General features: G+C 35.6%; 2 protein-coding genes across 9 annotated transcripts in view; both read right to left on the bottom strand.

Moving 5' to 3' along the window:
- Positions 1–6716, bottom strand: part of LOC111447738 — an 18956-nt gene extending 12240 nt beyond the window's left edge. For 5 of the 8 annotated variants that reach the window (XR_002711319.1, XM_023087058.1, XM_023087077.1 and 2 more), the window contains exons 1-11: positions 6456–6716; positions 6032–6096; positions 5115–5388; positions 4843–4909; positions 4486–4636; positions 3963–4130; positions 2718–2813; positions 2396–2563; positions 2195–2296; positions 1138–1368; positions 818–892 (exon numbers count right to left, since the gene is read on the bottom strand). Coding sequence is in view for 7 of the 8 variants with exons in the window: in XM_023087058.1 (XP_022942826.1) it covers positions 818–892; positions 1138–1368; positions 2195–2296; positions 2396–2563; positions 2718–2813; positions 3963–4130; positions 4486–4636; positions 4843–4909; positions 5115–5388; positions 6032–6096; positions 6456–6633 (1575 nt within the window). In the remaining variant the exon portion in view is untranslated. Of the gene's footprint in view, positions 1–817; positions 893–1137; positions 1369–2194; positions 2297–2395; positions 2564–2717; positions 2814–3962; positions 4131–4485; positions 4637–4842; positions 4927–5114; positions 5389–5907; positions 5967–6031; positions 6097–6455 lie in introns of those variants that run through there. The other 3 variants (XM_023087070.1, XM_023087085.1, XM_023087109.1) reach the window with 3 other exon arrangements.
- Positions 6717–9145: 2429 nt separating this feature from the next.
- LOC111447781 (E3 ubiquitin-protein ligase At1g12760-like) lies at positions 9146–13054 on the bottom strand. The gene is made up of 5 exons (XM_023087122.1): positions 12195–13054; positions 11300–11419; positions 11074–11206; positions 9697–9861; positions 9146–9585 (listed from the first exon to the last, which is right to left on the bottom strand). Exons 1-5 carry the CDS (start codon positions 12752–12754, stop codon positions 9442–9444), a joined length of 1122 nt encoding a protein of 373 aa, XP_022942890.1. The 5' UTR covers positions 12755–13054; the 3' UTR covers positions 9146–9441.
- Positions 13055–15857: the final 2803 nt, after the last annotated feature.

The raw sequence follows: 15857 nt of genomic DNA, 5'->3' as shown, positions 1-15857 counted from the left end.
AAAAAAAAAAAAAAAAAAAAAAAAAAAAAAAAAAAAAAAAAAAAAAAAAAAAAAAAAAAAAAAAAACTCTTAGTAACAGACATGTGCAATAAATCTATCGGGAGATCAGGAGATCTCCTAAACCCCTCAAAAACTCTACTATTCATCTCTAGCTAAATCCCACAAACAACAGCAAAGAATGCATCACGCTAAAGGATAGAAAACAAGCTATTTAAAGTGACCACCATAATTATGCAAGCAAGCTCCTGGAATTTTGCTAATTCAGTAAGCAACATTATAACTAAAGCTAGTTATTCCATATAGCATCAGGAAATGATAACCTCCAATCCCTTAATATCCTCGTCATAACATGATAAACTCGCGTAACTCCACATGACTGAACAATTCAGGCATGTTATACTCAAAAGCTTAAGTTTTTGAGTTCAGAGAGGTCTTATGTTCAAACCTTTGTAACTAATTTATGCACCTAGTATTATTGGTTTTCACTTATTGGGCCTTCTACTACTTTTCAAGCCCAAAAGTGGAGAAGAGTGTTACAACATTGATTAAAAAAAATAAAATAAATAAATTTACCATAACCTGTAAGCTAGCTTGTGGTGATTTAACATCATTTTCATTTTTCATTTTACTCCCACGGAGATTGTATCGCTGAATGTAATATGAAAGTTATTGTAAAAAAAAATTGGGAGAAATGATTTTTTCTGGGAACAAATTTCTATTTAGACATGAACTATCAAAACGGAAGATTTATGAAAACATAGCCCAAGAGATCTATAAATCAAATATCCATTTTAGTACGCTGGGCATTAGTACCTACCTTTACAGTATTGCAATCAGTAATAACTCCAACAGTGGACAACAGGCTCACCACTTTCCCAAAGTAAGAAGTTTTCTGATTTTAAGAAAAATAGCTAAATTAGTGTAGACAAATGATAGGAAATTTGGAACATTCAAGAACGTGATAACAAATATAAGGGCAATGGTACGCTAGAAATAGTAATTAACGGAGGTAGAATAATATTGGGACCTTACATCAAAAAAGCTGTGTAATATATAAAACATTTGAGCAATGGTCATCACATTTATGGGGCTGACAGGATACCATAGGAAAAATGTCAACCAAGAATTGAAATTCACCTCACGGAAGTGCAAATGGTAGGCTTGTAGTTTAATGTCACACCAACTGCTAATTAAGAAGAAGGCGGACTCCACCAAACTCAACTTCATTTCATTGCCATTGCATGATATTGAACATGATAGGCTTTTCAAATATTGTTCTTCTTTCCCACCGTCATCTTTAGATGATGCAACCTCCTGTAACTCAAGAATGGCTTCGTCCAAGAATGAGGCTTCACCTGTCTTGACAAACTTCAATAGAAAAATATATTAGATAAAAAAAAAAACAACCAATATTATTTTCCTAAGCATACAGCTAACTATCTTTTTTTCTTATAAGTTATAACTAGAGGATAAGGCATATTTTTTTTCTATGAAAAGTAATTAAATTTTAAATATAACATTAAAAAATAAACCACACCAACATGTAAAATATTGTACCTGCAGGTTTGCAACAAAAACAACAGGTTGTCCTGTACAAATAGTCAACAATTGCCCAAGAATTAAAGAATCAATTACATAGCATGCCTAACCTATCCTCCTACCATAGTAAATATTGTACCTGCAGGTTTTGCTCAATTTCTTCTATGGTTTGGCCTTTGGGCTATCTCAAGCCTTTCATAGATCATTTTTTTCATATTCAGTTAAAGAGAAAGGAAATAGATGCTTTGTTTTGTCGCTTCTGTTGGAATGTTCGGCACGCCAACAGCCCTTTTTGAGGTTTTGTTATCTCAAGATAGCGGTAGCCTCCTCGGGAGTTTATCAAGTTATGTTTGGAACAGCATCAAAGAATCTTTGCAAGCAGGCTTCTTCTTAGACTAGATCGTGTTGAATCTGCTTGATTAAAGGTTTCCTAATTTTTAGTTTTTCCTTTCACTCCCTCGTGGGAGTTTGTATTTCGTGAGCATTAGTCTCTTTTCATTTCATTAATAAAAAAAATTGTTTATGGTTCAAGAAGTAGTTCAAAAATTCTTAGCAAATAAGTAGTACCAAATTTTTCAATTTGACGATGAAGAATTCAATAATGCAGTTTGTTAAAGAAAACGAGCCCTACTAATCACTTCATAGAGAAGTATACCTGATGGAAAAGGACCCACCCGAAGATCACACTGTGTACTTCCGGAGTGATGCCTAAAGCAGACCAAGTCAATTTGAGAAGGACGAGACTGTCATCCACTTCCTACACAAAGGTAACAGGCTAATCATCAGACGTTTATGAGCCTTAATTTACAGCACACGCAAAACTAAATCAAACAAATATTAAAGGAAGAACAAATACCATAACGGGATGGCTGTCGTCAAGAACATCAAACATGCCTAAAATCAATTTCTCATATAACCTGATGTTTAAGTGATAAGCAGAGGGAGCTGGCAACTTCGACAGTACTTGTCCAATACCTGACAATACTTTTGCACGCTCAGATCGAACCATATTGATATCCCATTCCTACCATGTTCAACAATGCAGTAAATCAGATTCTTTTATATGATCGATCTCAGAAGGAATTTAGAAATCTGAAGAATGAACCACTCTAAACTAGCATTTAATTCTCTGTATCTAATTAAAGTAAAAACAAAAATAAAATAAAATAAAACTGAACCTTTGTACTTCTGATCTTCACAAGAGAACTTTCACAGATTTGACGTTCAGAAGCTACAAGATTAGCAGAGTAACAGAATTCTTCCAAAAGATTGACCTAGAGATGCAGCCGCCAAACTTCATGGTTAAGTAAGGAGAGGACTTGTATGTCCATGTAAGGTAACTCATAGTACAGAAAGAAAAAAATAGACCTGGATGTGTATGTTATCGAGTTCCATAATCAATAATGTAATTGTTCATTTTTTAAAGAAGCCAGGATCTTTCTCCCGAGCAATTAACCAACAATAAATTTCTGAACGGAACATTGAATTAAAGCATACTTCATCTATTTTAAGGAAAATCACAAATATAACCGTCATCACCTGTTGAGGATTATTGGGAGAAGTAGTCCCACGTTGGCTAATTAAGGAAAAAAATATGGATTTATAAGGAATACTATCTTCATTCATGTGAGGTCTTTTAGGGATACCAAAAGTAAAGACATGAGAACTTCTACTCAAAGTGGACAATATCATACCATGGTGGAGGTCCATGATTCCTCACATGGTATTATGTCCTTAACTTAGGCATGTCAATAGAATCCTCAAATGTCAAACAAAGAAATTGTGAGCCTCGAAGGTACAGTCAAAGTGACTCAAGTGTCGAACAAAAGGTGTGTACTTTGTTTGAGGGCTCTAGCGAAGGAGTCAAACTTCAATTTAGGGGAGGTTGTTCAAGAGCTCCAGAGAAGGAGGATTCAAGGGATGCTCTATGGTGTACTTTGTTTGTTCGAGGGGAGGATTGTGTACTTTATTTAAAACTACAGTACCCATTAAGCCCCTCACTTTAATGTCACCATTCCAACTTCTTATAGTTGCAGGACCAACAGAGATGTCAATCTCTATGAAAGTATCATGTTTCTCGGAGTTTCAAAAGCCCGTCTATACTACAATATATGGAATAAGTGAAAACCTAGATTGGAAGGTTGTTCATTTTTTCTCTGTTTTTTGAATATATGGTTTCCTATAGATGTAAGATATACATACATTCTTTTTTCTCAAAAAGCAGTTCCATAAATGAGCCACTAAAGCTGCTTGATCGAAAAATGCCCAATATAAAGACAATTGGTTACACTCTACAGGATGTGCATTGTACATAATTGATAAACAGTGACGCAGAAAAAATAACTAAAGAGCTTTCAGCCAATTTAACTACGGTAAAAAATGCAAAAAAAATTTTCACCAATTGTCCACAATTGATTTATTACCTGTCTGAACTTCCATTGCATATAAGCTTTCTCACTAGGAAAATCAGACCTGAAAACCCCATGCAAGAGGACCAACAAAACTTGAGGAACATTAATTTGCCCCCAGTTTCTCTTTGCAGCCAATTCCATTAATCTTTTCCTCATGCATGCATCAGAAACTGCTGAAATCTGGTCAAATAATATAAATTCTGAGTCCAAATCAGCAATTGACCAAGTTAATGGGGGAAGAGATAGGGAGAGAGGGAGAGGAACAGTAAGATAGATTGGGAACATGTATTAATGCATCGAGATTTCAACCGGCAATTCTAAACTTCATTGAGCAGATAAAAATGAAACAACATATAAAATGAAACCTGAAACAATATATAAGAATTAGTAGACTTCTGTTAACCTCTCTAGGAGAAAAGAAAATCTCACTATATGCAGCAAAATAGCTACAATAGATCGTTAAGCTTCAGATGTATGACATCAATGTAAAAAGGAAATAGCGATAAGATCATCTGAGAGACAGAGTCTGCCTTGCCTGCATCTGGGTGCGGATAGCGTGAAGAAAATTCAAATGTCCTTCAAAATTCTCTGATTGAACATCTACTTCATTCCTTATACTTGTCATCCCTACAGTATGTGTAATACCATTTTCTTTCTTTTTATCCTCAGATGAATAGATTTCAACCCTGGTGATGGAGAGAGAGAGAGAGAACAAACAAATGATAAAGAAGACGGATATATTTTATGTTCCCTATCACTATCAAGAAAAGAAAAATGAAAAAGAGACATGAACTCAAATTCAAGTTTCCGGAAGCACAATACGTAGCACTTAAGCAGGACAAACTACAAAATAAATAAATAAGTCTAGCATTTCCATAAGAAAAGAGCGCACCCAGAAAATGCGATTGATGCAAGCAAGATTAAATATGCTGCTTCATCCAAGTCATCATCTGTCAGTCCTTTGATCATCATAAAACTATGAATCAATTTACAATATAAGAAATGATGGTCGGGAGGTGGGGATCTTAACAAATTTAAGCATTGTTTCGGAAAACTCTTTTTATTTTTAATGGGAAAAATATGAAAGGATAAACATGTCTGTTTGTTAAGAATTTAAATGAAAATGAAATCTCGGTTCAATAGAAGAATAAAAGCATCAAATACCTGTATACAACTTAGGTAGTCCTAAAGCCGGAACTTTGAGATCCTTCACAAGTTTCGAAGGTGTGGCTGTTGTTCCATTAGACTGAGGACCACAGTCATCACTATAGGTTGCAATATTGTCATCAACTGATGACCCAAGCGACCTAGATGAACACGATATGTCACTAGAGGATCTCTCCACCATTTTAGGTGGCGGTGGCGCACGGCTAGGAGGTGATCCAGACAAATCTGGATGAGAAAGTAGAAAATAAGAAGTCCGTAGTCGAGATTGTATCTGCAGTCAAAAATCAAATTGGTAAGTAATGCAAACATGCACACAGACCTCTTTTAATTCTAATGAAAAAAAAAAAAAAAATTATTGCTTGCACATCCGAAATCAAAAACTCTAATGAAGAACAGAAATTCTAAAACAAAGTTACTACAACTACAATACTAAGAGAAAATTGGCATGGATTACTGTTAAATCTTCATTAAAACAAATGTTCGAAATTTAAATACTTTTGGTACAAGTCGAAAGTTAATTTGTCTAAGTTGCACCTTCGCGAGGCATTTGATTGACTACCCGACTAAGTAAAAGATGCTCAGGCCATACCCTCTGGTGTACGGACGATCAAGGCGTTGTTAAATGCGATGAAGATAGTTCGAGAGAAAAATGTCCGCTGAATATCATGCAAAAGAAATCAACAGAAACTTTGGGAAAGCTCAAGCTTCAATTCAGCATTTTCAGATAGTGCATAAACTTCACAGTCCATTCAGAATTTAAATTTAAAAAATTATAAATGAATAAACAGACGGAAGCACTGAAGCACGGAAACATTAGCATGATTTATTTACTTTCCATAGAGCGACGGCATAGCAGAAGGTAAATCGCGGAGAAAAAGGCAAAACCAAATAACTTCTCACTAACATATTCTTACCATTATCGGGTAAGAAGATTCATGTTGCTTCTTCTTAGCAGCTGTAGAAATGTCAATAACTCCACCTAAGCAAGAAAATAACAATGAAATTAAATTCCTTGCAAGTGTTCACAGTTACGTGACTCGGTCAACTAAAAAACAGAGAACGCGCTATAAAAACATGGAAAGCAGCTAGCACTCCGCCGCAGAACCGTTGACGCAAACTTTCCGATCCCAAACAAGGAAACCAAATCCATTTTACAGAAGAAAAAAAAAACTAATAGAACCGAGAAGAAGCTAAAGAAAATGAAAAAGACTTCCAGCTTCATTCTCGAGCATTGGCAATAAAAAAAACTCGAGATTAAACCGCAAATTCGATATCAAATCTTTCATTCAAACTACAACAACTCACACTCATCTCTCACACACAAAGAAGCAAGATTACCAGACTTAATGCACTCCAAAACATAGCTAGCGCTCAGAGAGTCAAGGTCGACGGCGGAGAAATCAGTGACAGGACCTGCCGGAGTCCTCAGCTCTCTGACAAAACGCGAGGACAACAAGAATGCCAGCAGCTTTTTCCGGTCACGACGGTACCGCTGCAACAAAGAACCCGACTCCATCGGCGATCACCACGACGGAAATCGAGAGGAAGAAGAAGAAACGGTAAAATCAGAGATGGAAGCAGAGCAAAGCGTGTAGAAGGAGCGCGAAATACTGAACTGTAATGAATAAAAATATAACGGCCCTTGTAAGAGAAGTCGATGATTTCACATTTTGTTATTTCGATTTTACCCCTGGAAGTTCCCTGAATTACGAAATATGCCATTCATTCATTAATGGTCAACGCCGAGCAGGGAGTCCAATGTCAACTTTGTGATTTTTTTTTCTAATTTTTGGATCGTTTTTTCAAATTTCATCTGAAAGGCTGTCGACTCGAATTGCGATCTCGGTGGGGATTATTACGGTTGTGCCCTTCGACGGGCTTAGTTTTTTAGGAGACTTCGTAAAACAATTGTTAAAAAAATAAATAAATAAATAAAAACAAGTTGTAATAAATAATTTCAAGAATATTATTGTTTTAGTTTTAAAATAGACTATTTTAAATTCTTAAATCAAACCACTCCTGATTTCTAATTTAATAACTATTGTCCGATATTTAAGGATATATACCGGTTGGTTTAGAGAATTTTTTTTGTATTAACTCGTAAAAATCTGAATAACTTGAATAGAGTTCACACTTTAACCCAAATCAACTCTCTATTTTCATTTTGGCCGAGTTGTTCTTTTATTATTATTATTTATTTTAGTCATCTATGATATATGTTACGTTAATAACTAAGTCTTATAAAATTTAAATATAAAAATTCACAAATCACGATACAGCATTAACATTGGAAACAAAAGTCGAATATTTTTATCTTTTATAATAATCTTTAAAATAAGATAGTGTTGGATTGGGTTATAACCCTATTTTCGTGTTAATTGAGTTGACTCTGACCAAAAAAAGACAATCCACGAAGCTACCCAATTTTTGAATTTTTAAATAACTCAACTCTAAACTAAAAAAAAATATGCTACCAAGGCCCAACTTTCTATTATATAATAATCTTAAAAATAGGATAGTGTTGAATTGGGTTATAACCTTATTCTCGGGTTAGTTGAGTTGACTTAACAAAAAAAAAAGTCAATCCACAATCGGACCCAAATTTTTGAATTTTTAGATAGTCTAACCCCATGATCATTCCCAAAATTAGCCGATGTGGGACTTTCATCAACACCTCCCCTCGAACAAAGTACGCCTCCCCCCTTAATCGAGACTCGACTTGTTTCTTTTGGAATCTTAGTCATTTTTTACTATGACTTTGAGAAGCCTTGACTCATTTATTCGACATTTGAGGATTCTATTGACATGTTGATACTAAGTTCGTTGAAAAAGAGGATTCTATTGAGATAGCTAAGTTTAAGGCATCACTTTGATACTATGTTAGTTGAACACGATTCTTCACAATGGTATAATGTTGTCTACTTTGAGCATCAGCTCTCATGGCTTTGCTTTGAGCTTACCCAAAAGGTCTCGTACGAATGAAGATAGTATTCTTTGATTATAAACTCATAATCATTTTCTAAATTAGTGGCAGAACTTTCATCCAACAAATTTAAAGTTTAAATATCGTGGGCGTCAGGTTTCATTTAAAATATTAGATGAAAGATTTTTTTTTTTTTTTTTTTTTTTTTAAAAAGAATATATTTTGGAACTTTGAAATAAAGTGGATCATTCCCACCAATCGGATCCTTTAAATTTAATTAAAATATTTTCTTTCTTTTATTAAAATTTCCAAGAAAGAAATAGAATAAAAATGAGATAAGTTTCCACTCGTTTTCAATCATTGTGGCTATGCAACCCAAGTTGAGTAACAGCTTTTGAATCAATCCTAGTTGACCTCTGATTTTGGATTTTTATTTTATTAAATATTTATTTATCCTCAAAATTAAATTAGGTTACTTTTCCTTTATTACTAGTAAATTGTTTATTATTATTATTATTATTATTATTATTTCCTACTTACAATTTAAAAAGTAATTTTGGTTTTTTTATTAATTACTTTTTTTAACTAAATTAATAATATATATATATATATATATATATATATATATATATATATATATATATTCACGTATTTAAAAAAAATACTTCTAAACTTTTAAAATTTTCAATACCATTCTAAAATATCTTTTTAACTCTTTTTATAAATTTAAAAATATTATAAAAAATAGTTAATATTTTATTTTAAAAATTTGTAATTTAAGATTAGACGGGACTAAAAAATAAGGAGAATAAAAAAGGAATGCAATAAAGTCCGAAAAGTTTCTTATTCTTTTCCGTTCATATTCTAATTTCAGATCGGGGAATCTATCTTTCTAAGAGTCAGTACTACCATACAAGAGCAGCTAAACTAGCAATTTGTTGTAGTTAAGCTTGTTAACGGAAGTGCCTTATGTGCCCTTTTACATCCCCTCCCCAAGCACTAGTTTCATTCCCGAGGGAGAGCCTCCAAAACGAGAGACAATGCCCCGAGCCTCGTTCATATCTCATTCATATCTCGAAGAGTGCGTACAAAGCAAAGGATTTGCAACTTAAATTTACTGGTAATGAGATTACAAAAGATGAGAGGACTAAGGAAAAGGAGAAGAATAACAAAGGAATGCGTTGAGCAATAGTCAGGACCTTCACATCGCCATTTACACAAGCAACCTGAGCAGAGCAACAACTACAGCAAAGAATAATATACACAACGATCACAACACTAACAACTGCAGCCAAAGGCTCTTTCACGGCTAACATAAACATAACTCAACAACACGTATTAACGTTCGTACACTCGCAACGAGGAGTATTTTTAAACTTCCTCTTCAGCAAGATTACTATTTTAAAAGATGTTATACTTGCAGAGAGGACATGTAGCGTTAATATACGGCCACTTATCGACGCAGGAACAGTGGAAATGGTGACCACATGGGAGCTCTCGTAGCTCGACGCCATCATCATATGCAGAAAGGCAGATACAGCACTCCTAAAAGGCAGGAAATGTCGTCAGTTTGAGAACAGAACAAGCGAATTCTAGTTTATAACAAAGTAAGATCCCAGCGAAGGTTCGATATATGATAATGGATGTGATACATACCGCATCCTCCTGTGAGAGGGTGTGTTCAATGGGTAAATCTGTACCACACTCGGTCATTATACCACCGAGAGGTTCGTGTAAATCAGCAGAGAATTTCTCGGCATCGTCGAGCTTTCTGAATTTAAATTTCGACAACTGTTCAACGTCTTCTTTGGTTGCTCCTTCCTGCATATAAGCATTATTATATGCATCAAGCCAGTAAAGTTGGCCTTGTAAACAAAACTAAATGGTCTTTCTGATAAGAAACCAAGATTTCATTGAAATGAAACAATGTACAAGGGATACAACCCAAAACTAATTACAAGAATGGATCTCAGGCCAAAAGAATGAGAGACCCACTTGGTAATTACAAAAAGTCTGATTTACGGACGCTCTATAAAGACGAGCTAAATCCGACAGACTCCGAAAGCTCCTCACCAAACCTCTCACAGACCCGCTAAACATTCAACTATTCTTGTCAAGCCAAATGCCCTCACAAAATAGCGAGAAAAAAAAACGAGTCCTGCCACATAACTTTCCCTTTGTTGCGAAAATGATGGTTCAGAATCACCTCCTCAATCGTGGAACGACACCCTTTGTTACGAGCCATATCCACCCCGAAGATTCTGAAAAACCAACACCAAAGGGAGATAAGCAAACAGACAATCCAACAAAAGATGGTCTAGGTTCTCCTATTTCCTGCAAAGAACACACCGGTGGCCGCAACGTAAAAGAGGAGAGTCCTTGTTCATACTCCCATCTTAGATGGTTTAGGATAAAAGGTTAAATTGGCTATGCCTAGCTCAGGTCATGACTCTCTCTCTCTCTCGTTCGTAATAACGGAGTATATTGGACCCGACCCCTTGCATCTTGAATTCATCAAGGAGGCATCAATTACCTCGAGACGAACTACTATAAACAAGAAGGGCTTCATGCCAACACAAAGCAGAAGAATTTTATAATAGTCTTGGAAAACAGCTGGTTTTATTTATCAGCAAAGTATAATCAAGGAAGAATTCTAGGGGTTCCCATTTCGCTCGACTCCCGAGTATAGCCACCGCACAAACAAGCCAAAACGTACCTTATTCAGCACTTTCCTCTCCTATTAATACCCGTCGGCCTCCCCTTACTACAGCCCCAGAGTCTAGTTACAAAACAAAGGGTTCTACTCTCCTTTCTCACACACTTTCCCTTGTGTACACATTTCAAATGGGGTTTATCCATCTAATACACGAAAACGTTACATAATTAAAAGAAGACACCTCTCGTCTCGCTCCCTTATTTCTACTTCAATGGTTTTACAATGGACAAAGCGAAGGAATTTGATTAATGGTAGGCAATAATCTATACCTTTTAATGGAGGCATAAAAATATATCCTGGGACATCATACAAATTACCTGGTCTGCTACAGCATATAAAAGTGCAATGATACAGGGAAGACAGCAGCAAACAGCAATTCCAACGATACATGCCAAAGCAACACAGAAGACCACAAAGAACACATCAAAGCCCAAGAATATGATACATAACCTGCAGTTCGACCGACATTAATAGAAGTTAGAATCTATGACGAGATAATCCATCAACTTCAAAACCCAGTGCAAACAAGGAGTAATCACAAACCAGTAAAGCAGAGGGGAGGCGTGCGCTAAAGATCGGCCTCCTGCAGATACCCAGTAGAATCCAATAATCCACCAGATGAAGGAAAACATTGTATTAGCAGATTCAAGGTGCTTTGCTACACTGTCGTGACAGATAAGAAAATGAATATAAGTGAGTGGCTCAACGATGGAAGGAGAGTAAGAGTTCGTTGGATGAAAGTGTCCCACATCTGTTAATTTAGGGAATAGTCATGGGTTTATAATCAAAGAATACACTCTCCATTGGTGTGAGGCCTTTTGGGGAAGCCCAAACCAAAGTCACGAGAGCTTATGCTCAAAGTGGACAATATCATAACATTGTGGAGAGTTGTGTTCATCTAACATGGAATTAGAGCCATGCCTTAAACTTAACCATGCCAATAGATTGGCAAATCCTCAAATGTCGAACAAAGTATTGTGAGCCTCGAAGGCATAGTCAAAAAGTGACTAGAGAACTCCAAAGGAGTCCAGTCTCGATTATGGGGAGGCATACTTTGCTCGAGGGGAGGTGTTGGATGAAAGTCCCACATCGATTAATTTAGGGAATGGTATGGGTTTATAATCAAATAATGTACTCTCCATTGATGTGAGGTCTTTTGGGGAAGCCCAAAGCAAAGCCATGAGAGCTTATGCTCAAAGTGGACAATATCATACCATTGTGGAGAGTCCCGTTCATCTAACAGAGTTGATTTCCTCTGATTTCCTCTTTTTGATTCAACAATCGTAGGAACAAGGGATGGAAGCATCAACCTTTGAGATAGTAATAGGGTACATTGTTTACTAAAACATGTTTAGCTCTGTATAAATGAAAGTAAAGGAACCAGAAAAATGCAGGAGAAAACCTTTCAGCACTTTCTCATAATTATAGACAACCTAACCTGGTATCATTATCATCCAACTGTGCCAGTGATGCATAATGGCTCGAATTTCCTCTCGGTCCCAAACCCGAAATCCCGCGCGCAGAATTTCCTTCATCCGTCGAGTTAAACGCCAAGAATCGTCGCTGTAGGCGCCGATAATACTCAATACAAACACTCACCATATGGAGAATGCATTGGAGCGCATACCCCAGAATCCATAGCCTCAAAGGCTTTGTAGGAGAATCCCTGCGGCTCAGAAGCAAAACGGTAGCAGCAACAACAACAAAAGCGAAATTCCACAAGATGTCAAGGATAACAACCGGCTTAGAATACGCCCAATCGTTCTGCCGCTCCTCCAATTGCTCCGCAGCCGTCTCTCGAACCAACATAGACGGCTCGCGCAACGCCCTCCGACTAGTCGCCTGCCGCAGAAACCTAGCCGCCTGACGCAGACTTTGCCTCTGCACAAATCGCCGACCCGAATGCCCATCTTCCAACGACCGGTTTGGATTCCCCATCAATGGAGTGCTATCGACGATATTATCGGACGATCCATTCGGGGACCTTGAAGACGCCATTCGAAATTCTCAAAAAAGACAAAAATCATCAATCCCTATATCCGCGAACTGACTTGCTTCATCCCGGACGGGAAACAACCAAATTGGGGAAATCTGGGAGAACGAAGAAAGAAGAAATGTGAGTTGGAAATGGAAGAAATTCGCGAAAAGGGGTGGTGGGTAGCGGAAGGATTTCTGGAGCTCCGGCTAAAAATGGGGGAAGATTTTGCGATGAATCGTCCTGTTTTGGTTTATATGTAGCTCTTTTCGTGCTCGTCACCGGTGCGATACGGCCAATCGGATGAACACCACGTGTCGTGTTGTTCTGTTTGAGAAAGTGGGAATCGCTGGAGGGCGGTCTGGATCATTTACGACACGATATTCCTGACATCATGCTCTATTAACTAGATTGCTTCGAATATAGAATTTAGCTGTCCCCTAAAAACAAACAACAACTTTGTTGTGTGAGAGTGTTTGGAATTTAATTTTCGCAACACTTTTTTTTTTTCTCTCTTTCTTCTCGGTTATATGAAAATGACCAAAATACCCTTTACTATCTTCATTGTTGCACCAACCGCAATTGCAATCAAACATGCTAACAAACCATCGTTGCAAGCAATTATCGTCGGTCGGTCGTCCATTGTCAATGTTGGCAACCATTACTTGCAACTGTTGTCGTCCACCGTCGCGACAAACCACTACCAACGTCGTTAACTCATCATCGATGACTGTATGTTCGCCTTTGCTTAGTGTTAGAGACCATTTAATTTTTTTTATTGTTTGTCGTCTGTCTTATCATTGATGATCACTTCGCATGCGATTATAGTATTTAAAATCAAAATTTTTGAAACTAATTCATATTATTTAATAATGAAATTTTGTAGTAATCTTTCATTTGAACCAACAATATAGGTGTAAGCGTAAATTAAATAAACTTTTGTATATATATAATTTTGAGAGATTGTAACAAAATATTTAAATTTTAAATCAATTTTGTTGAGAAAAATGTTTTTAAAAAATGTATATTTAAAAAGAATTATAGGCATTAAAAAATTTTCTATTTTAAAAATTTAATTGAACACAAAAATTTGAAACGTAATCTAATAAGATTGAATCAGTACTTCCCATTGTAAAGTATATTATATGAGTAGTTACGTTTAAATATCAATTTTAGGACTTGAACGACGAGTTAGCTTAAAAGAGACTTAACATACAAAAAAAAAAAAAATTCTTATTTATTAGGTTATTTAACTCTAATAGGTAAGTTTATTGCTTTAAATTAGGTAATTGAGAGTAAATTTAAGTATTTTAATTATGAACCAACAAAAGTGAGTAAATACGTATAAAAAAGGAAGCAATTTTGTAAAAAAAAAATTGTTCAATTTTAATGCTTATGTGCAAAAGTTGTAAAAAAAAATTGACACGTCCATGTATAAAGCTTTGCCACGTCCATGATTGGCACTTGATAAAGCTTTCAACAAAATATTTGGTTTCAAACTCGTCTTACCTCTTATAACTTCAGCACAAAGGTCAAGCACCTATGGTAATCGTCCTAATACGTTTTTCGGAACAGTAGAGTTGAACGATATGATATTCAATTTTGACCCTGAACCGTCATGAAAACGATCATACTTCATTGTCAGAAGTTCATGTCACCAAGCTACACGTCTACATCATAGATGATAATGATTTTATGGGGATGAGTCATCTAAAGACCAATGGTGTGGTGCTGGATTACGCTGATCGAGTCAGAAGAGGAAAATTTTGAATATGCACTACAATTCAAGTTTCAGTCCTTCGATAATGCGGCCAAGTACGAGGCCTTATTGGTCAAATTATGAGTAGTTGAGACGTTAAAGGATTACCAACTTACTTATCCTCGACGATTCGCAACTTACTCTGAACAAGGTGGTAGAATCGTATCAAGTCAAGGAGTAATGGATGACTGTTTATTTGAGGAGGGGGAGACAAGGATTTGAGCAGGTTCGAGGGTGGGAATGGAGACGAGAAATATAAGACGGTAATCAGACTCGGTTCAAATAAAATTAAAATATATATAATTTAATTACTTAAAAAGAAAATAATTTTTAGTAAGCTATTGAATTAAGTTATCATTTAATAATCTTCAAAGATTTTAGTTGTTTTTTTACTTTTTTTAAATCAAGGATTTAATGATTATAACATATTTTTAGATTGGTCGCAACCAAAACTAAATTTTCATTTTTTTTTAAATTTAATAAAATCATTTTAAAAAATACCCCAAGATTTATTTGGCATGTGATCTCTCATTGCCACACGTGGAACAAGATTCCACGTCAGAAATTAGATTATTATTTAAAGAGAATAAATGAAAGCGCGTGCATCTGTTGTGTACTCTGTTTCTTGCCACGTAAGAAATGTGCTGTCCAAAAGCTCTTGTACTGTTATCCATAAATAAAATACTGAGCTTGTAAATAAATAAATAAATAAATTTATAATTATATCGCTAAATTAATAAAAATAAATATCTTCAAACTTTTAAAAAATATTATATTTTTAAACTTCTAAAATATTTATACCATTCTATCATAAATGGCTATAAATATGACCGTTGGATTGAACCAAATGGTGTTATTGGAGTCCTAAGATTTAGTAGGTGAGATTCAATCGTAAAATATGGTTAGAGTTCTCTTTAATTTGGATCGCATCAATTATCTCCCAACTCCTAACTGATTTAAAGATCATTTATGCAAGAAAATTAAGCATGGATTGAATCATTATAAAAATATTAGAGGTGGGTAAAAAATCGTACGATCCGAAGAACTCGATCAACCCACCTGTTAATTATTTGGATATATCAAGAAAGATGAACGGTCTAATGAAATTACTACCGAAGATATTTGATAACTTTCATCGTAAACTTTTCAAAGCAAGTGGAAGCCATCGAAAAATGGAGGCGTGAGATCCAACACTGGTTAGAGTGAAGAACTAAACATTTCTATAAACGTGTGAAAACCTCTCCCTTTAAACCTCGAGGGAAAGTACCTAAGATAAAGCCCAAAAAGGAAAATATCTACTCCAAGTCTGACCGAGGAAGACCAATAACTAAATACTAAAAAGTTGATGGTGTTATTTAATGTTTAAT

This window comes from Cucurbita moschata, unplaced genomic scaffold (genome assembly GCF_002738365.1).
Source record: "Cucurbita moschata cultivar Rifu unplaced genomic scaffold, Cmos_1.0 Cmo_Scf00001, whole genome shotgun sequence".
Taxonomy (NCBI): Eukaryota; Viridiplantae; Streptophyta; class Magnoliopsida; order Cucurbitales; family Cucurbitaceae; genus Cucurbita; species Cucurbita moschata.
The sequence above is the reverse complement of the archived record's forward strand: the minus strand, read 5'-3'. Positions and strand labels throughout refer to the sequence as shown.

Coding starts and splice junctions, on each gene's coding strand:
- LOC111447781 (XM_023087122.1), bottom strand. CDS start 12,754: ATGGCGTCTTCAAGGTCCCCGAATGGATCGTCCGATAATATCGTCGAT. Junction 9,862..11,073: donor TATATGCTGTAGCAGACCAG/GTAATTTGTATG, acceptor GCTTATATGCAG/GAAGGAGCAACCAAAGAAGA. Junction 9,586..9,696: donor CCCTCTCACAGGAGGATGCG/GTATGTATCACA, acceptor CCTGCCTTTTAG/GAGTGCTGTATCTGCCTTTC.